Raw genomic sequence first — 22,708 nt, forward strand, 5'->3', positions numbered from 1 at the left:
GATTCCGTCCAGCAGCATCCCGACATCCCGAAGGCTAACGGTAGAGCCAACACTGGAAATATCCCACAACGCCCCCGGCGAAGAAACCCAAAGCTGTTCACACAAGTTCCGGTAAGGTCATGTGACCTACTTCGAATGCAGAGGCCCTCTGCTCGTCGGGTTCTTAGAGCTATGAAGGAACTTTGCAGAAACTGTGACGCGCCATAAATGCAAAATACCCAGGAATGCTGTCGTACGGAATCATCCTACAGCGCAATAACGGCGCGGTATTAGCCGAGCGGTCTAGGGCGCTGCAGTCGTGGACTGTGCGACTCGTCCCGGCGGAGGTTCGAGTCCTCCCTAGGGCATGGGTGTGCGTGTTTGTCCTTAGGACAATTTAGGTTAAGTAGTGTGTAATCTTAAGGACTGATGATCTTAGCAGTTAAGTCCCAGAAGATGTCACACACATTTGAACATTTGCACAATAACGCCCGCCCCCACACTGCCGATCGGACGAAGCTTACGCATCAGCGAAATGGTTGGAACACTGCAACATCCTCGATACAGACCAGATCTTTCAGCGTGTCAATTTCACACCTATGGCGACCTGAAGGATGACATACGTGGGCGTCGGTTTCAGTTGGACGAGGGACTGCACGACTGGGTGCGGTTGCGGATCTGTCAACGGCCTACCGCGTTCCATGATACAGCAATTGATCGACTCGACTCCCAGTGAGATAAATGTCTTAGCGCGTATGGTGATTACTTTTGAATGGATCCACTCCATGGTCTCGTTGTGACAATATTCATTTTTGATTTCACTGCCCGTTCTATTTTAAAGACATTATCACCTACGATGTGCAGAGAAACGATCTATGTCACTCTCCGGGTGTTCAGTGTGCTACCTCTTTACGAAGACGAAGATGACAAGAAGGAAAAGTTAGTCCACGTCCATCAGCTCAATGAATTAGACGCTACTGTAACGAGCACCGGAATTTATTGGTTCAAATGGCTCGGAGCACTATGGGACTTAACATCTGTGGTCATCAGTCCCCTAGAACTTAGAGCTACTTAAACCTAACTAACCTAAGGACATCACACACATCCATGCCCGAGGCAGAATTCGAACCTGCGACCATAGCAGTCGCGTGGTTCCGGACTGAGCGCCTAGAACCGCTAGACCACCGCGGCAGGCCCGGAATTTATTCTTATCCGCCTTACAAGCGGTACAATCACTGTCATATTAAGAGGAGAATTAACTGAGATAATCTTACTCAAAACTACATGAAGAGCGCTTGCTTGGAACGTTTTAGATTTTAATGCTCGAAGCAAAATAAACAGCAAATATATATATTTCTGTGGCTTCGTGTTGTTAATAAAACCGATTTTTTATGTTTCCTGAAACCTGGCTACAGAAGAGCGGAAGTATAAGAAATTTTGTTGTATCACTCCCTCACCCATGAAAAGAACGTGGGGGCTCGAGGCATAGACAAAAAATTATTTTAAAGCATTATAAATTTTCCGAAAGCGGACGGTTTCTTATATTCCCTACATAAAGATAGCACTTCCGACCTGAGCTGTACCTTGTTCCCAAGTCACTTCAAAAGCTTCCCGTCGCGCTCTTACCGTGCTGTTGGCGTCTTCCGAAACATACTGTGGCAAACAACATCAGACAATGTTCTCCCACGCTTTGCCCATACTAATCCGAATGTGGTATAATGAATAATATCCGTGAGCGACGTGGCGTGTGATCCTCGTTGTGAGATGGTGGCTCATAGTTGCTCACGTGTTGCCGTCCTTCAACGGCGACTACAACACTTCTCAATTTGCGGTGTCATCAGCTGTTACAATCCTAAATCTCAGACATCAAGATTTGTCCAGCACACTACCATGACGACAGTTCACATGGACACAAGCAGCTTTTCTATCCCAATATATATAATATTTCGCTAGCCGCTTTACGGCGTTACGCGGAGGGTACCTCTGGTACCACTATCTTCGCCCTTCTTTCCTGTTCCATTCGTGAACGGTAAGAGGGACAAATTAATGTCAGTAAACTTCCACAGGAGCTCTACTTTCTCCAATTATCTCGGATTGGTCTTACCGCTAGACGTATGTGGGAAGAAGTAATACACACATCAAAAAAGTTTTGCCTCATCTCGGTTCCAAGAATTCCGGAACCTGTACAGAAAATTGGAATAGAGATCAACATAAACATCATTTCCCCCCCCTTTTTATTGCTCATGAGAACCACACATAGCATGTTGTACCACCATACAGAGATAGCTTCAGAGGTGGCAGTCCAGATTGCTGTAAAAACTGCAATCTCTAATACCCAGTAGCACGTCCCCTTGCATTGATGTACGACTGTATTTGCCGTGGCATACTATCCACAAGTACATCAAGGCACTGTTGGCACAGATTGTCCCACTCCTCAACGGCGATTCGGCGTACATCCCTCACAGTGATTGGTGGGTCACGTAGTACATAAACAGCGTTTTTCAATCCATCCCAGGTATGTTCGATAGGGTTCATGTCTGGAGAACATGCTGGCCACTCTAGTCGAGTGGTGATGTTATCCTGAAGGAAGTCATTCACAAGATAGGCACGATGAGCGCGCAAATTATCGTCCATGAAGACAAATGCCTCGATAATATGCTGCCGATATGGTTCCACTATCAGTCGGAGGATGGCATTCACGCCTGGTAGTTGCAAAGATGGACCTCGCCATGGACGTCGGGAGTGAAGTTACGCATCATGCAGCCTATTGCGCACGGTTTGAATGTAACACGACGTCCTGTTGCTGCACGAAATGCATCGTTCAACATGGTGGCGCTGCTGTCAGTGTTGCTCCGAGCCATAATCCGTAGTTAGCGGTCATCCACTGCAATATTAGCCCTTTGGCGGCCTGAGCGAGGCATGTCATCGAAGTTCCTGTCTCTCTGTATCTCCTCCATGTCCGAACAACATCGCTTTGGTTCACTCCGAGGCGCCTGGACACTTCCCTTGTTGAGAGCCCTTCCTGGCACAAAGCAACAATGCGGACGCAATAGAACCGCGGTATTGACCGTGTAGGCTTGGTTGAACTACAGACAACACAAGTCGTGTACCCCCTTCCTGGTAGAATTACTGGAACTGATAGGCTGTAGGACTCCCTCCATCTAACAGGCACTGTTCACGCATGGTTGTTTACGTCTTTGGGAGGTTTTAGTGACATCTCTGAACAGTCAAAGGGGCTGTGTTTGTGACACAATATCCACAGTCAACGTCTATCTTCAGGAGTTCTGGGAACCGGGGTGACGCAAAACTGTTTTTGATGTGTGTATTTTGTCTGACCCTTCGCGGGATGTACCCTCTCAGAATCTCAACAGCAATCGCCTCCCTGATGCACAGTGCCTCTTTTGTAGCAGCTGCCACTGGAGTTGTTGAGCTCTCGCACTAATTAAACGATTCTACAACGGAGTGTTCACTGTACGTCCTCACTCCCTCTTCTATCAGTCCAGTCAGACAACAGTTTCAGACTAACGAGCAGTCAGTCTTTGGAGCGCTATCTAAGATACTTCATTCCTGGATAAACCACTTTTCCTTAAGATTCTTCCATCTAACCTCAGCCTGCCATTTGATAATCCGATTGCTACTTGTTTTACTATTTTGGTATCGTCTATTGAGGCCACGCTACTGGCGTGTCAGGCTTGTCAACGGAGTTGCAAGTTTCCGTCAGACGACGATGGCGGTCGCACGGGATCTTGCTGACACAATGGTGCGCATCCACAGAGCAACCTCCAGCGGCTCCGTACCGCGAGCGCCCTCTGCTGTCGCGATATACACTACTGGGCATTAAAACTGTTACACCAAGAAGAAATGCAGATGATAAACGGGTATTCATCGGACAAATATATTATACTATAACTGACATGTGATTACATTTTCACGCAATTTGGGTGCATAGATCGTGAGAAATCAGTACCCAGAACAACCACCTCTGGCCGTAATAACGGCCTTGATACGCCTGGGCATTGAGTCAAACAGAGCTTGGATGGCGTGTACAGGTACAGCAGCCCATGCAGCTTCAACACGATACCACAGATCATCAAGAATAGTGACTGGCGTATTGCGACGAGCCAGTTGCTCGGCCACCATTGACCAGACGTTTTCAATTGGTGAGCGATCTGGAGAATGTGCTGGCCAGGGCAGCAGTCGAACATTTTCTGTATCCAGAAAGGCCCGTACAGGACCGGCAACATGTGGTCGTGCATTATCCTGCTGAAATGTAGGGTTTCGCAGGGATCGAATGAAGGGTAGAGCCACGGGTCGTATCACATCTGAATATGCGTTCACCGCGATATCGCCAAACACGGATGCGACCATCATAATGCTGTAAACAGAACCTGGATTCATCCGAAAAAATGACGTTTCGCCATTCGTGCACCCAGGTTCGTCGTTGAGTACACCATCGCAGGCGCTCCTGTCTGTGGTGCACCGTCAAGGGTAATCGCAGCCATGGTCTCTAAGCTGATAGTCAATGCTTCTGCAAACGTCGTCGAACTGTTCTTGCAGATGGTTGTTGTCTTGCAAACGCCCCCATCTGTTGACTCAGGGGATCCAGCACGGCGTTCCGTATTACCCTCCTGAACCCACCGATTCCATATTCTGCTAACAGTCATTGGATCTCGACCAACGCGAGCAGCAATGTCGCGATACGATAAACCGCAATCGCGATAGGCTGCAATCCGACATTTATCAAAGTCGGAAACGTGATGGTACGCATCTCTCCTCCTCACACGAGGGATCACAACAACGTTTCACCAGGCAACGCCGGCCAACTGCTGTTTGTGTATGAGAAATCGGTTGGAAACTTTCCTCATGTCAGCACGTTGTAGGTGTCGCCACCAGCGCCAACCTTGTGTGAATGCTCTGAAAAGGTAATGATTTGCATATCACAGCATCTTCCTCCTGTCGATTAAATTTCGCGTCTGTAGCACGTCATCTTCGTGGTGTAGCAATTGTAATGGCCGCTAAAGCTGAACGAAGCGAAAAAGAGCGTAAAGAGAGCAATGAGAGAAGCATTCAACGAATTCGAACATAAAACATTGGCAAACAATCTAAACAAGAACCCTAAAAAGTTTTGGTCATATGTAAAATCGGTAAGAGGATCTAAATCCCCTATTCAGTCACTCGTTGACCACGATGGCACCGAAACAGAGGACGACCGAAGAAAGGCAGAAATACTGAATTCAGTGTTCCGAAACTGTTTCACTGCGGAAAATCGTAACACGGTCCCTGACTTCAGCCGTCGCACGGACGCCAAAATGGAAAATATTGAAATAAACGATATCGGAATTGAAAAACAACTGCTATCACTTAGTAGCGGAAAAGCATCCGGACCAGACGAGATACCCTTAAGATTCTACAGCGATTATGCTAAAGAACTTGCCCCCTTTCTATCAGCAATTTATCGTAGATCGCTGGAAGAACGTAAAGTACCTAGCGACTGGAAGAAAGCGCAGGTCGTTCCCATTTTCAAGAAGGGTCATAAATCAGATGCGAATAATTATAGGCCTATTTCGCTTACGTCAATCTGTTGTAGAATAATGGAACATGTTTTGTGTTCTCGTATTATGACGTTCTTAGATAATAAAAATCTCCTTCATCATAACCAACATGGATTCCGCAAACAGAGATCATGTGAAACTCAGCTCGCCCTATTTGCCCAAGAAATTCACAGTGCCGTAGACACTGGCGAGCAGATTGATGCCGTATTCCTGGACTTCAGGAAGGCATTTGATACGGTTCCGCACTTACGTTTAGGGAAAAAAATACGAGCTTACGGAATATCGGACCAGGTTTGTGATTGGATTCAGGATTTCCTAGAAGAAAGAACACAACATGTCATTCTTAACGGTTCAAAATCTGCAGATGTAGAGGTAATTTCGGGAGTACCGCAGGGAAGCGTGATAGGACCTTTATTGTTTACAATATACATAAATGACTTAGTTGACAACATCGGTAGCTCCGTGAGGCTATTTGCAGATGACACGGTTGTCTACAAGAAAGTAGCAACATCAGAAGACTCGTACGTACTCCAGGAGGACCTGCAGAGGATTAATGCATGGTGCGACAGCTGGCAGCTTTCCCTAAACGTAGATAAATGTAATATAATGCGCATACATAGGGGCAGAAATCCATTCCAGTACGATTATGCCATAGGTGGTAAATCATTGGAAGCGGTAACGACCGTAAAATACTTAGGAGTTACTATCCGGAGCGATCTGAAGTGGAATGATCACGTAAAACAAATAGTGGGAAAAGCAGGCGCCAGGTTGAGATTCATAGGAAGAATTCTAAGAAAATGTGACTCATCGACGAAACAAGTAGCTTACAAAACGCTTGTTCGTCCGATTCTTGAGTATTGCTCATCAGTATGGGACCCTTACCAGGTTGGATTAATAGAAGAGATAGACATGATCCAGCGAAAAGCAGCGCGATTCGTCATGGGGACATTTAGTCAGCGCGAGAGCGTTACGGAGATGCTGAACAAGCTCCAGTGGCGGACACTTCAAGAAAGGCGTTACGCAATACGGAGAGGTTTATTATCGAAATTACGAGAGAGCACATTCCGGGAAGAGATGGGCAACATATTACTACCGCCCACATATATCTCGCGTAATGATCACAACGAAAAGATCCGAGAAATTAGAGCAAATACGGAGACTTACAAGCAGTCGTTCTTCCCACGCACAATTCGTGAATGGAACAGGGAAGGGGGGATCAGATAGTGGTACAATAAGTACCCTCCGCCACACACCGTAAGGTGGCTCGCGGAGTATAGATGTAGATGTAGATGTAGATGTAATGTAGCTTGGCCGGCGGCAGCCACACAGGCCCGCTCGCACTTGGAGCCGCTACGCTACGTGACGCTAGGCAGAAGCCGCCTACTCGTGGCTCCGACTACGATCATTCGTTCTGTAGTACAAACTGCCTCATCCTTGTTGCTACTGTATTCGCTGGACTTCATTTCTTGCTACATTATTTGTAATGAGTCTTCGTATGCTTGGAGAAATACAAGTTACGTAAATCTTCTGTTTATTTTGTTAACTCATTCGCTAATCCTCTCCAGCTTTCCTACGACGACAGTCGCCGTACCAGTTTGTAGCTCAACTCTCCTTACCGTTGTATATGAAGTAGTAAACAACAATTATGTCTTTCATTTTACACAACAATTATGTCATTTCATTTTAGGTTGATCGGAATGGTTATTTCTAGTCGTTTTAGGTGCTTAATGTTTTCAGTAATTTTTCGTCAATAGCGCAATCGAGATGGGTCCAGGAAGCGGGTAGGCGATCATCCGCGCTCGCAGGTAGGCGAGTATGAGCGCTCGCGCCCGCCGCTTGTTGCCTGGGTGCTGAACGCTATCATTAAAATGGGGCGACCAGATGACATTATGTAGAGCAGGGGAAGTGCAAACTGTGCGTTGTCGTGAGAGGAATTTACATGCGTTAAGTTCGCCGTAGCCCTACAGACAAGTGTATATACTTAAAGCGCAGTGCTTCAAGTGGCTAATGGAGTATTTTAAATCGATGAAAAGCAGCATGACATCTGCGTCACGAAGGAAGGTCAAACACACAAATATCAATCTGCAACCGCCAGTGCATGATGCCTAGGCACAGCTGGAACATAAAGACCTATAGTGTGACAAAGTTGCGTAACAAATTTTATAGTAAAGTAAGTCTCGTAGACTTTTAAAAAAGAAAAAAATTCCCGAAGTTAAATTTCCATAACTTTATACGTTTGTGGTTACGATTATGTCGATGTCAGGACGTACATACACTACTGGTCACTAAAATTGCTACACCACGAAGATGACGTGCTACAGACGCGAAATTTAACCGACAGTAATAAGATGCTATGATATGCAAATGACTAGCTTTCCAGAGCATTCACACGAAGTTGGCTCCGGTGGCGATACCTACAAGATGCTGACATGAGGAAAGTTTCCAACCGATTTCCCATACACAAACAGCAGTTAACCGGCGTTGCCTGGTGAAACGTTGTTGTGATGCCTCGTGTAAGGAGGAGAAATGCGTACCATCACGTTTCCGACTTTGATAAAGGGCAGATTGTAGCCTATCGCGATTGCGGTTTATCGTATCGCGACATTGCTGCTCGCGTTGGTCGAGATCCAATGAATGTTAGCAGAATATGGAATCGATGGGTTCAGGAGGGTAATACGGAACGCAGTGCTGAATCCCAACGGCCTCGTATCACTAGCAGTCGAGGTGACAGGCATCTGATCCGCATCGCTGTAACGGATCGTGCAGCCACGTCTCGATCCCTGAGTCAACAGATGGGGACGTTTGCAAGACAACAACCACCTGCACGAACAGTTCGACGACGTTTGCAGCAGCATGGACTATGAGCTCAGAGACCATGACTGCGGTTACCCTTGACGCTACATCACAGACAGGAGCACCTGCGATGGTGTACTCAACGACGAACCTGGATGCATGAATGGCAAAACTTCATTCTTTCGGATGAGTCCAGGTTCTGTTTACAAAAAATGTTCCACTGCTGCCCCGGCCAGCACATTCTCCAAATCTCTCACCGATTTAAAACGTCTGGTCGATGGTGGCCGAGCAACTGGCTCGTCACAATACGACAGTCACTACTCTTGATGAACTGTGGCATCGTGTTGAAGCTGCGCCCGCATCTCGTGGTCGTGCGGTAGCGTTCTCGCTTCCCACGCCCGGGTTCCCGGGTTCGATTCCCGGCGGGGTCAGAGATTTTCTCTGCCTCGTGATGGCTGGGTGTTGTGTGCTGTCCTTAGGTTAGTTAGGTTTAAGTAGTTCTAAGTTCTAGGGGACTTATGACCACAGCAGTTGAGTCCCATAGTGCTCAGAGCCATTTTTTTTGAAGCTGCATGGGCAGCTGTACCTGTACACGCCATCCAAGCTATGACTCAATGCCCAGACGTATCAAGGCCGTTATTACGGCCAGAGGTGGTTGTTATGGGTACTGATTTCTCGGGATATATGCACCGAAATTGCGTGAAAATGTTATCACATGTCAGTTCTAGTGTAATATATTTGTCCAATGAATACCCGTTTATCATCTGCATTTCTTCTTGGTGTAGCAATTTTAATGACCAGTAGTGTACTTGTGCCAGCAACAGCTTTTCGCAACACAAAGAAGAAATCTGTCCACATAAGATCAGTGACAGATTTCAACTTGGAAGCTTATCTTCGAGTTAGCAGTGCTCAGAAAGTTGTACCAGTCATTTAAGTCTTAGTGAAAAGGAAAAGCACTAGTTTTGATGAACGACCATCAAAACTTAAACGTGTGAATAAAAGAGTCACAAGCTGATGTCAATTTAATCGTGATCCGAAAATAACATTCATCATAAGATTATATAAATCGTAAGATATATTGTGTTTCCTATTTGTTTTAGGTGCTTAATGTTTTCAGTAATTTGTCGTCAATAGCGCAATCGAGATGGGTTCAGGAAGCGGTAGGCGATCATCCGCGCTCGTAGGTAGGCGAGTAGAGCGCTCGCGCCCGCCGCTTGTTGCCTGTGTGCTTCAACAGTTAAAGGTCATCAACGTAAAAGTCTTAGAAAATAATTTTGCCATGAAAACATTAATTACTCGACATGCAGCGATACACCTCCGTGGAACTAACGCTAGTGGCGTAGAATAGACTCTTTGACAACAGTTTGCCGTGCGTAGCTGCGTTGTTTCGACTCATTCCTCCCTTTCTCTTCCCATGTACTAAAATTACGCACTGTCAGTCGACCGGTTGCTCATTCCCGTGGTGTGAGCGCGAGGCAGTTCGCATTAGCTAATCGGCGAACAGGCCTGATGTAATAGAACAATAATGGATCTTTCCGCTAGTTAAACGCAATAGTTTTGACAATTACTATCACTTGTAAGAATATCGGACATTTTTTTTTTTCAAAATACGTCTAAATTTCAAAGCTATGAAGGAACACTCGCAGCAGATATTGCACTTGAAGAGACGCACACAAAAAGTGTGACTAACTTTTGTCCAGTGGAAGTGACATGAAATATTGCGTTCTTAAAACCAGAAACGGCAAGACATAAAAAAAACCTGATTGTGTTCAGGTTAATTCGAAATTTCAGAGTGGTACACTTATCTAATGTGGTTCTGCAGTGATATACCAAAATTTGAAACCGAACTCGGAAATACACGGACACGTACGTGGCCGAATTTGATTAACAGACCAGAAGTGGTACAATTTGTCCCAAGCCCTCTAGAATCAACTTATGTACTATCAGCTGTAACAGCGACTGGGTGTCAAAAGGCATCGTACGACACTAACAGAGAAATAATTCCATAGTTCGAGCAAGTGATACACTGCCTACCTCTTGTGGTAAGGATCTTCATAAGCTGGCAGAAAACGGACGTCCAACTCCTTCAGGGACTCATCGGTAAGCTCTCTGCAACAAAGAGCGTAAAAATTTTTGTTAGTTTTAATACTTTATCACACCTACAGACACGATGAATGGATATGACCACAAACAAAAACAAAAAATGGACTTAAAGCGTTGTCATGTCTACAACTTCACAACTCTTCACGCAATAAAAACACACTAACATTTTTGGGGCTATAAGAGCACGAGGGGCACATGCGGATGATACAATCTTTATACCGTAGATTAAATATAAAGCCATGCGAATATAATTCCAATTATAGAACTATATATTGTCTCTGAACCTGAGAATGCAATGTGGTGCGAGCAATGCACTTCCTGCGATTAGAGTCTAAACATCAAGGCATAGAGTGACGTACGTATAATATGGGGCCGCTGCGCCAACAATGTTTGTACGCTGATAGTCATATCGCCACCAGCGGTAACCAAAACGATGGAACAAGTTAGATTCTTACTAACCAACTCCAAAACAATTCCAATGGGTAATGTATCAGGAATATGTGCACTAGTGCAGGTGAGTGCAATGCTACCCGCCGTTCTTCAATGATAGCTTGCACGCTCCTAACCGTATGTAACACTCTACCGCCCGAAATAGCAGCAGGAACTATGTCTCTAAAATATACTTCACGTAGAGGTTGCTGTTCAAAACGCCTTCATTACGTGGGCGTCGGCAATGCTCCATACTCTAACTGTGTTTGACCACTCTACCGCCCAACACTGAATGCCATCAGATGTTGATTACAGTGGTTGCGTTTCATCCGTGGTGCAAATAGACAGTGCAGTCTCCCAAAATAGCTCCTAAGTAGCGCGTAATACGTATACAGCTATTGCTGTAGGACAAACTGAAGTTAGACTCTTTCGAAAACGCTGCTCTACATGCAAAATCAGTATTTTTGGGGCAACGGCATGATAAGCTCACCGAATAAAATGTTAGTAACCCCTTAAAAGAGCACACTGGTTTCCTTAGAGCTCTATAGATGGGGTAGAACTTAACATCGCAGTCATGTGACCTTCGGCGCTGACCTAAGTCGTGGTACTAAATTAGTGGTGTCTTTGAGCCCGTCGGTTGTATGGAGTAAGTGCAGTAAGATGGGTCGAGGTGGATACGAGGCAGAATGGAAGAAATGAGTTACCGTGTTTGAACGTGCTCACGACGACGCACAAATGAAGTTGCCCGATTTGTTGGTCTATCAACGCGGACCATCAACGAATCTGCGAGCAAAAGTATGCCACATGCATCCATTTAACATGGTATAAGAACGAGGGCCGTAAAAAGATCCTAACTTAAAGGAATTTGCGACGATGTCATTCCCTGATAATGACAATCGGTTCCAAAACCGACAGGAGGTCTTGTTCCGAGGATCCTCTCTAACCGGCCAGGGTGGCCGAGCGCTTCTAGACGCTACAGTTTGGAACCGCGCTACCGCTACGGTCGGAGGTTCGAATCCTGCTTCGGGCATGGATGTGTGCGATGTCCTTAGGTTAGTTAGGTTTAAGTAGTTCTAAGTTCTAGGGGACTGGTGACCTCAGAAGTTGAGTACCATAGTGCTCAAAGTTATTTGAACCATTTGATCCTCTCTCGCTAATGGCGCGCTTAAATGGAGGAAGCAGTTGTAGTAACAAATATTACTCTCATATCTTATACACATATCACGTAGAGTTAATATCACAACATACATACACCTAGTAGTAGCTATAGTAGAATAAAATAATATGCTAATTCAGGTGGGATTTTTTTATATCCTCTCTACTTCGATCATCATCAGTTATTTTGCTCCCCAAATAGCAAAACTCATTTACTACTTTAAATGTCTCCTTTCCTAATCTAATTCCCTCAGCATCACCCGATTTAATTCGACTACATTCCATTTCCTCGTCTTGCTTTTGTTTATGTTCATCTTATATCCTCCTATCAAGACAGTGTCCATTCCGTTCAGCTGCTCTTCCAGGTCCTTTGCTGTCTCTGACAGAATTACAATGTCATCGGCAAACCTCAAAGTTTTTATTTATTCTCCACGGATTTTAATTCCTACTCCGAACTTTCCTTTTGTTTCCTTTACTTCTTGCTCAACATACAGATTGAATAACATCGGGGATAGGCTGCAGCCCTGTCTCACTCCCTTCCCATCCACTGCTTCCCTTTCATGCCCCTCGACTCTTATAACTGCCATCTGGTTTCTGTAAAAATTGTAAACAGCCTTTCGCTCCCTGTATTTTACCCCTGCCACCTTCAGAATTTGAAAGAGAGTATTCCGGTCAACATTTCGAGCTAAAATCTGTAAATTAAAATCCAAAATCTGTAAATGATTCACGAGACTTTGGGGAATGACAATCCTTGGTACGAAAGAAGTGTTGTGATATTTTCATTTTGTATGGGACTAATTCTTGTGGCGTCAGACCTTCCGAGGGAGTACTACTGATGAAAAACAGTCTAATACGTTTGTCATAATAGTCAATTGCCATTAAACACAATAAACACTGATTGCATACTTGACTCATTTCAGGATACATTCGTTAAACGTAATTATAGTTAAAGTGATTCCTACTGGACCCCACGTTGAACACGTAGGGGGTCGGGTAGCAATATTGTACGTGTACAATGTATTATTTGTAACAGTATTTTACTTTATAAATTCTCAGGCGTTGCTGGCGCTGATGAAGCATATGTTTGCTGAAGTATGCTGCCGCGAGTCGCCACGGAGCACCTGAGAATGACGAGCAGTTACGTTGTTGAAATCTTGTGCCAAGAAGACAAAATATTCTAGCAGCGAACATTATGTATCAATTTGTCCACTGTTTCTTATGACCACGAACGTATCGACAGCTACATCTGTGAACGACTCTCTGTTCTATTCATTTTATGAAACAAAAAATGTAATACATAGTAACTCTGTGCATTCTAAGCACGGACCGAAGCCCCATAAACTTCTTCAAAATGTGTGAAATACGACAGAGCGGTCGTCTTGCGCATGGCGCAGCTTTCTGTCATACACACATCTCTTAAAAGTTCTCCACTGGAAAGACTGAGACGGCTGATGAGATCTAAAAGTAAGTACCCTATACCAGTAAGAAGCATCCGTTCCTGTTTATTGCGTTTTTCAACATCACTGTTTACACAGACTCTTCATTTTCGCTCACTCTAAATCTCAGCGGCAGGTGGCCAGTACGCTGTAGGTTCCGTAGATCGTTCGTGTGATTTTTATCGAATGACGTGGAAGGAATCGGCCTACAGGTTGCGTGCACATAATTTGATTGTGGGTATGGCTGCATTCCGGCCACTTACAGGTTACTAAATAGCGCACTGCTTTAAACTGACTAAGAACAAACATACCAGTCTTTAATACCAGTCATATAACTATTGGTGTTTTTAGTTTCTTATTTAGCCACACATGTTAGTAGTTTTCAACTAAAAATGTCTACGGAACAGAAGAAGTTGTCCCGAAAAAATGATTTCATGCTGGATTTAAAATTTGTTTTGCTATCTGTTATGCATTTCATATTATTTTATTTAACCCGTCCATGTCAAGGTCATCAGGGTCCCTCTTAAAATCGAACCAGTCACTAAACGTACCAGAAAGTGCGATAAAACAACCTCACTTTATATGCCTACTTGTTGTCCATATATGTTTACTACCTGATCACAAGTATCTGGACGCCTATTACAAGACAATATTGTGGTGTCTGTCCGCTCAAACGAAGGCTTGATCTCTGCTGGGGACACTTTGAGAGAGGTCTTTTAATGTCTGTAGACGAACAGCAGCCCGTCATTCCTCTACTTCCGAACCCACGGAAATCTGTGGTGTTGGATTCTGCGGTCTGGAGCAACGTCAGCATTCTAATTCAGCCCAAAGGTGTGCAGTTGGTTAGGTCGGGACACTGAGCAGGCCACAAACCACTTGCTCACCGATGGTGCTTTATGATAGGGTGCACTATCATGCTGATACAAACAGTTATCGTCCCCGAATTATTCCACTGCTGCAAGCTATAAAGTGAGTTTACATTCTCTGCTTAAGCGTGGAAGACACCCTAATACCGAAAAAAAAAACGTCCACATCGAACACCACGTCCGCCGTACTTCATCGTTGGCACATCACTTAATGGCAGATAACGTTCCTCCAGCCTTTCACCACATCCAAACCTTTCCATCGGATTGCCGCATGGTATAGTGTGGTCCACCACTCCATATCGGTAGTTTTCAGTTATCCACCGCCCGGTCGCATCGCTCTTTGCACCACCTGGAGCGTCGCTGACTACAGAAATGTGTGGATCATGACGAGCTGCTTGACCACTGTGCTCCTTTTTATCTCCCTACGCACAGTCATTATGCTACCTGGAATGCTGATACCCCTCTGGAACTCCCGGGTGATCGCTGATTTTACGCGATGTTTTACAAGTACCCTTTGCGATGCTCAACGGTCTCTACCCGACATAACATTAGGTCTGCCTGGTTTCGCTGTGACTTCCTTCGCATTCCCACTTCACAATCATGTCACCAACAGTAGACCTGGACAACTTTACAAGGATTGAAATATGTCTGATGTATCTGTTAGTCAGGTGACATCCAGTGACTAGTCCACGTTCGAAGCCACTGAGCTCTCCGGAATGACCCATTTTCGTGTCACTTCTTCGCCACTGACAAACCAGTACCATTAGCATTACTAGGAAATATAATTTACGAAACTTTAAGAACGATACCTAAAGTGAAATTTATTTTAGAAATATCTGAGGCAGCTCAAACAAAAGGTGGTGTTAGTTATGGGGATCGCTTCTCGAATTTACTGGAAAATCGTGTTTTAGAAAAATTGTAATTTGGAGCTAAAACGATTACAAAATTGAAGTTACAGTTACAGGTAAGGCAAAGCAGGAGCTCGGATGATTTTGCAATGCTTTCAGAAAAGCTGACCAAAGCAGATACTCAAATAAATCTTCTGAGAACAACAGAATCTGTGTCACAATTTCAGATGGAAAAAAACTTGGAAAATATAAAAATTCTGCCAAACTACATAAAAATACGAACAGGTATCTTGGGGAAACCGTACAGCAAAGTGCACTAGAAAAAATTGCTATAAGCGTAAGAGTTAATAAAATGGAAAGATAGTTTAACTAAAAGATTTACAACAAGAAATTCATACAACACAAAAAAAGTTTTTACTTTTGTTTTCCACAGTGGTAAGACCAGAATGCATGTGAATGCTTAAGAGTGAACTACTTTGTATATAAGCTGGACAGAACAGCTTTCCTTGAAAGGTGTATTATCAGAAAAGTAATGGGTGCAATACAAACTACAGAATTTTTCGAAAATGAGGTTCAGTATAGAGATTTACGAAAATGTACAGAAATTATAAGAAGTAGAAGCAAATGGAATGTTACTTTTCTTTGAACACCTCTCACAGAGGAATGAGAACAAGCTAACGGATAAAAACTTTCGTGTATTGCTGGGAAAATAATTTAACAATAGCATGGCGTACTGAAGTAACAAAGGAATTAAAAGATACTGTTGCAAATAATCGAAAATAACAGAAAGAAATGTTTTAAGAGTGAAATGCTAAATTTAGAAGACTTTCATGGCAGAGTAAATAAAAATTCAGAAACAACATGGTTAGAAGTAAGGATAGTTAATATGCGTTCAAATGGCTATGAGCACTATGGGACTTAACATCTGAGGTCATCAGTCCCCTAGAACTTAGAACTACTTAAACCTAACTAACCTAAGGACATCACACACATCCATGCCGATCCGGATTCGAACCTGCGACCGTAGCGGTCGCGCGGTTCGAGACTGAAGCGCCTAGGACCTCTCGGTCACAGCGGCCGGCAGTCAATATGGGGAGAAGCAGCGTAGAAAGAAGAGAAATTATGTTCTTCCGTGGTCCTAATTCGTCAGTACGAAAATAATTAATAATATTAAACATTAAGAATAATACTAAATTATTTATAAGCAATGTTCTGCATCGTCAGTTGTTAAGAAATTGTAGACTTTTTAATTAGAGGCTTGACTAGAGTGAGCTGCATAGGTGTAGAAGTGATACCTAGCGTGATACGAGGTGAACGACTAACTTTCTTTTGTAGTTGGAGGGGAATTAAATTTCTCTGATATTTTCAGGAAGATCGTTAAAAACTGAGGTTACTCATAAAGGCAATGATTTTCATGAGGTGGCTGTGTTCAAATGGCTCTGAGCACTATGGGACTCAACTGCTGAGGTCATAAGTCCTCTAGAACTTAGAACTACTTAAACCTAACTAACCTAAGGACAACACACACATCCATGCCCGAGGCAGGATTCGAACCTGCGACCGTAGCGGTCACGCGGCTCCAGACTGTAGCGCCAGAACCGCTCGGCCACCAGCGGCCGGCAGGTGGCTGTGTTACGTAGCGATGTAACGAGCGTATTGCTTTGTCGAGAACGAGTATTTCCGTTATGGTGTACAGTGAGTAGTGTCAGGACAAGATAAAAACGATGATTGGACAGACGGTCGGGCAAGCCGAGCGACCAGCGATCGAAAGTTTTTGCGGTTGCATACTGCAGTCGCTTCTGAGCCAGTGCCAGTCTTAGTAATTAATAAAGGCCTACAAAAAACAGTGGACTTGTAAATGTGAACGCATAGCGTCTAAGTCCATTACACAAAATACAGGGACGCACTTGCTTGTACCCTTACACAAGGGCACTGGATGCGTCCCTCGCAGGCGGGACGCTAGCTGTGCCGTCCCCGGAAGCCACTTATGTCCTCCAGACTTGCGCCGTATTGTGAGCCACTTAGGACTTTAGAGGCTGTTACACAGCCTATCCGGAATTCCTCTTGACGCGCCGCCTCGGGTAACATTTGTTGTAACACAGTCGAGATTGGACTGAGGTCGTAGTTCTCTCACCACAAACCCGAGACAGAGCGTTGCACAAGCAGAGACTAACGCTGTACGAAACGGTTGCTGTAATGCTGACATGACGTCGGCAGGAATGTTGTGTTTTCTGATCTGTTACTGTACTGTACTGTTACAGAAGAGCCTACGATTGTAAAACACCCGCACTGTGAGTAGCGAGACCAAACCTGGACCGAAGTACATTTCTCTTTGTTTATGCAGTTGTAACACCCTGATAATATTCTCAAGTAATGTGTAGGAACAAGTCAGGTATGGTCAATCATCAGTTAGTGGCAAATTAAGTACATACACCTACATAATTACGTCATGCTGACATTACAGTGACCACTTGGTCATAGCACTACTTTTTGTTTGTACAGCACGCTGTCTCGGCATGGTGGTGAAACAGCTATGGTTCCAGTCGCACTACGCATGTGTAACAAACATTACCTGAGGCGGCCAGTCACAGAGAATTATGGATAGGCTGTTTAACTGCCTGGAATGGCTCATTACGCTGTTTCCGTCTCCAACTTGCCGCAGGCCCGGTGCAGCTAAGTGGCTCTAAAGCACGGCAAGCCAGTGTAAAGCCACAGACTAGGCAGCAGATAACGAGATGTCCACTGCGCTTATATGAATTACCTTAACACTATACACTACACAGTCTAGTGTGCGAGAAACAAGTCTGAAAATGTATTATCTGGAGAAAGATATTTAGTTATATTCACCATAAATTATGTTGTTTATTCTGGATCTAGGTGAGCAGCTTACTAACATCAGCGGATTAGTTAATATCTCAATGGAGAAGCGACAGGGAAGCAAACTGATACGGGACGAAAAGGATTGGCGATATGCACAAAATACTACATAGCTCGTAGTATAAGTACTGTCCTTTAACGTATGTTACATTTTTCACTGTCTAGTACTGCTGACAATAATTTTAGGAATATGGAATATCTTTGGCTGACTTCTGTGTGTGTGTGTGTGTGTGTGTGTGTGTGTGTGTTTGAGGTTTAAGGGCGCTAAACAGCGGGGTCATCAGCGCCCAAACGCATAAAAACAGGAACACATGCAGTGAAGGGACTAAGACGAACAGCGAACAAGGGGAACAGCTAAAAGACACAGACCTGACGCAGTTCCAAATCCTCACATACAGAGGCAAAACAAGAGGAGAAGGAGTGCACTAAAAAAGGAAAGGAAATACAAGGAAGGGAGGACAGAAACCGAAGGGAAACAAGGAGGTATTCGTGACTGGCGGACCTCTTACCTAAAATCTGGGTGAGCCAGTCATCCAGCAGCACATTAAAACCCTCTCCCTATAATCCGTGGCAACAAATTGGACAGGACACAAAACCGTAAAACCTTAACCACAGACGTTGCGTCGTCTTTCAAAATAGAGGGCAAATCCGGTGGCAAAGAAACCACCGCCCTCTGGTCAGAGAATAAAAGACAGTCAAGTAAAATGTGGCGGACAGTAATCTGGACGCCACAAGCACTGCAGATTGGGGGATCCTCCCGCCGGAGTAAAAAACCATGTGTGAAGGCACTGTGCCCGATGCGGAGGCGAGTGAGGAGAACCTCATCCCGCCTGCATGACTGGTAGGACGTACGCCATGGCCGCGTGGTGGCCTCGACCAGACGCAGCTTATTTTCACCGACTGCCAGTCACTCCTCTTCCCACTGACGCATAACGCGAAAACGCAGGAGGGAGGTAACAGCATGGAGGGGGACGGCACAGTCAACAACGTGAGGGAGGGAACATGCATCTTTGGCAGCCACATCCGCCAGTTCGTTTCCCCTAATACCACGTGCCCCGGCACCCAGCAGAAGGAAACCTCCTTCCCCTGCCGCTGCAGGTGGAGTAGGGCATCATGGATGTTCTGGACGACCGTATCCGCTGGGTACAAGTGTTGCATGGTCTGAAGGGCACTCAGGGAGTCAGAACAGATGAGGAACTTACGACTGGGAACACATCTCATCTGCTCCAATGCCCGCAAGATCGCAAACAATTCGGCATCAAAGATGGTAAACGCCGCAGGAAGCCGTAACTTGACGACTCGATCAGGGAAAACAACAGCACAACCAACAGAGTCCCCCTGTTTAGAGCCATCCGTAAATACTGGTACATGGTCGAGATGCTGGTGTAAAATACCGGAAAATAAGGAGGTAAAAACAAACGCAGTACTCTGACAAGTCTAAAAGGACGCTGGGCCTCTGGAGCAACCAGGGAGGCAGGCGGGTAAAACCTTGTCGTTGGGGGGCCACACGCTCCACACCAAGGGACTCAAGCAAATGCTTGGCACGAATCCCAAATGGTCTCGTTGCCCTGGGACGACTGGAAAAGAGACGTTCCATAGGCGGTCGGGCAACGGTAGGGTACGCAGGGGAGGTAGGACAGGCAAGGAATTGACACACTCGTCGCACCATGAGGAGTTTCCGCCGGATGGCGAGCGGCGGTTCCCCTGCCTCAGCACACAGGCTGGGGATGGGACTGGTACGGAAGGCACCAGTGGCCAGCCTGATACCCTCATGGTGTACTGCGTCAAGTATCTTCAGATACGAAGGCCTTGCTGACCCATACACGGTGCAACCATAGTCAAGACGCGATCGGACGAAAGCCCTATAAAACTGCAGTAGACGCGCCCGATCTGCTCCCCAGGACCGATGGCTCAGACACTTCAAAATATTCAGTGCCTTCAGGGCCCGCACCTTGAGGTCTTTAAGGTGAGTCAACCACGACAGTTTGGAATCAAAAGTGAGGCCCAGGAACCGCACAGTGTCGCTAAAAGAAAGAATGGTGTCCCTCAGACGCAATTCAGGGGAGGTAAAAAGACGTCGAGAACGATTAAAATAAACACACCCACATTTGTCTGCAGAAAAGGTAAAACCCGTCTTCGCAGTCCATGCCTCTAATCGCTGTATCGTAAGCTGCAACTGCCGACTAGCAGTGACAAGACTGGAGGAAGAACAGAAAACAGCAAAATCGTCCACAAACAAGCATTGGGCAGGACTCCGGATAGTGGACGTGATACTGTTAATGGCGACGGCAAAGAGAGTGACACTTAAAACGCTTCCCTGAGGAACACCATTCTCCTGCACATACAAATCAGATAGCACATTACCAACCCTATATCGAAAGAGGCAGTGGGAAAGAAAGGACCGAATGAAGATGGGGAGACGGCCACGAAAGCCCCACTCATGGAGTTGATTGAGGATATGGCGGCGCCAAGTAGTGTCATACGCCTTATGAATGTCAAAGAATACACCTAGACAATGCTGGTTACGCAGGAAGGCCTGTTGGATGGCCGCCTCAAGCAGGGTCAAGTTGTCTATAGTTGAACGACATCTCCGAAAGCCACACTGAGAAGGGCTAAGGAGCTGCCTGGTCTCGAGCAGCCAAACCAGGCGACGGTTGACCATGCGTTCCAACGTCTTCCCGACACAGCTCGTCAAAGCAATACTCCGATAACTACTGGGATTCGTTCGGTCCTTCCCCGGTTTGAGGAGGGGAATCAAAATCGCCTCCCGCCACGAGTCAGGGTACATGCCGGATAGCCATATCATATTAAAACAATTCAGGAGAACTTCCTTGGCAGGCAGTAACAAGTGCTGCAGCATGCTGTGCCGGATTTAATCATGACCAGGTGCAGTATCATGAGCCACAGACAGCGCCGAATCCAGTTCCCACATTGTGAAGGGGCAGTTGTAGGGCTCAGAATTTGGAGACCGGAAGTCCAAGGGACCCCTCTCGATGGCAGTGCGGTAGCGGCAGAAATCTGGATCACAGGTAATAGTGGCGGTAGATGCTGCAAAATGCATGGCCAGTGTCTGGGCAATGTCTCTCGGCGCCGTGAGAAGACTTCCCTGATGCAGCAATGCCGTAACAGGTAGTTGGCTGCGTTTCCCGGAAATCCTCCTGATGGCTTCCCATACTTTCGTAGAATTAGTGGAGCGGGAGATGGAATTCAAGAACGAATGCCATGACCGTCGTTTGCTCTCTTTAATCACGCGCCGCGCTTTGGCCCTTGCCACCCGAAAGGCCGCAAGATTGTCAGCTGAGGGACGGCACTTGAAGCGGCGCAGAGCTGCACGGCGGGCTCGGATGGCTGAGCGGCACTCAGTGGTCCACCAAGGGACAGGACGCCTCTTGGGATGACCGGATGACCGTGGGATTGACAATTCAGCAGCATGGGAGATCACGGCTGTAACATGGTCTACCCATTCGTGGACGCTGGCATGGTGTTCCAAAACAGCCAGTTGGCTGAAAAGTGTCCAGTCAGCTCGGCAGAGGCGCCACCGGGGCGGCACTGGTAATGCCATAGCCTCATCCAGGAGGCGAATCCAAAGAGGGAAGTGGTCACTAGAATGGAGGTCAGCAGCAACTTCCCACACAGCAGAATCCGCTAGTGCTGGAGAGCAAAAGGAAAGGTCAATAGCTGTTGACGATCCAGAAGCAGTACAGAATGAGTGGGAGCACCAGAGTTGAGGATGCACAGTTCTTCAGACATCATGAGGCTTTCCAGAATGCGACCCCTGGAGCAAGGAGTCGAAGAGCCCCATAAGACATTATGAGAATTGAAGTCCCCCAGAAGAAGAAATGGGCGGGGGAGTTGGCTAATAAGGTCTGCGAGAGCCTCAGAGTCTATCGCATCCTGAGGTGGTAAGTAAAGTGAACAGACTGTGAGCCTCCGACCCACAAGAAGGTCAACTGCAACTCCTTGCAAGTCTGTAACGAGAGGGAGCTCAGATGAGGGGTGCATGTCACGGACAAAAACCGCAACACCACCCTTTGCCCTTTCCCCCGTCAGATCATCTTTCCGATAGACGGTATAGCCCCGTAAAGAAGGAGCATCAGTGGCCCGAAAATGTGTCTCTTAGAGACATAAGCACAAAGGGCACTCTCGTACAAGGAGCTGTAATTCGGCCACATGCGTCCTGAACCCACTCAGGTTCCACTGTAATATGGGAGCCAGTGATTAGGGGGGCTGAGCTCTCACCCTGCCTCTGTGCTTTGGAGGAGAGCCCGTACTGGCCGGAGATTTATTCCTGGGGCGAGAAGATCGCCCCCGGTCGACGTCAATGTCCATCAGCTCCGATGGCGACCCACGGGAGACGTCAGACAGTACGATGGCCTCGTCATCGGACCGACCCTGACTAGTCTCCGCAGGTGGCAAAACCTTCAGCTTCGGCGTCTTTGTCTTGGGGGGCTTAGAATGCAGAGCCTTGTCAACAGGTGGAGCATTACTCGCCTGGGCAGAAGGCCCCATATGGGGAGAGGGAGGAAGTACCCCAATGTCAGCAACCACAGCCTTGTCCGACGTTGCGGGGAAGGCCGCAGGTTGCAAAACAACCGCAGCAGCACAAGTGCACTGGCAAACGCAGGTATTAGTGCTAACATTAGCAACCTCCGTTTGCGTAGCAACAGTGG

General features: G+C 46.2%; 1 protein-coding gene across 1 annotated transcript in view; it reads right to left on the bottom strand.

Moving 5' to 3' along the window:
* The window catches only part of LOC124613064 (glycosyltransferase 25 family member), an 804,128-nt gene that overhangs the window by 252,164 nt on the left and 529,256 nt on the right, over positions 1 to 22,708 (bottom strand). The window contains 1 exon segment of the mRNA XM_047141647.1: positions 10,359 to 10,433. Within this exon segment, the coding sequence (XP_046997603.1) occupies positions 10,359 to 10,433 (75 nt within the window).

This window comes from Schistocerca americana, chromosome 4 (genome assembly GCF_021461395.2).
Source record: "Schistocerca americana isolate TAMUIC-IGC-003095 chromosome 4, iqSchAmer2.1, whole genome shotgun sequence".
NCBI lineage: Eukaryota > Metazoa > Arthropoda > Insecta > Orthoptera > Acrididae > Schistocerca > Schistocerca americana.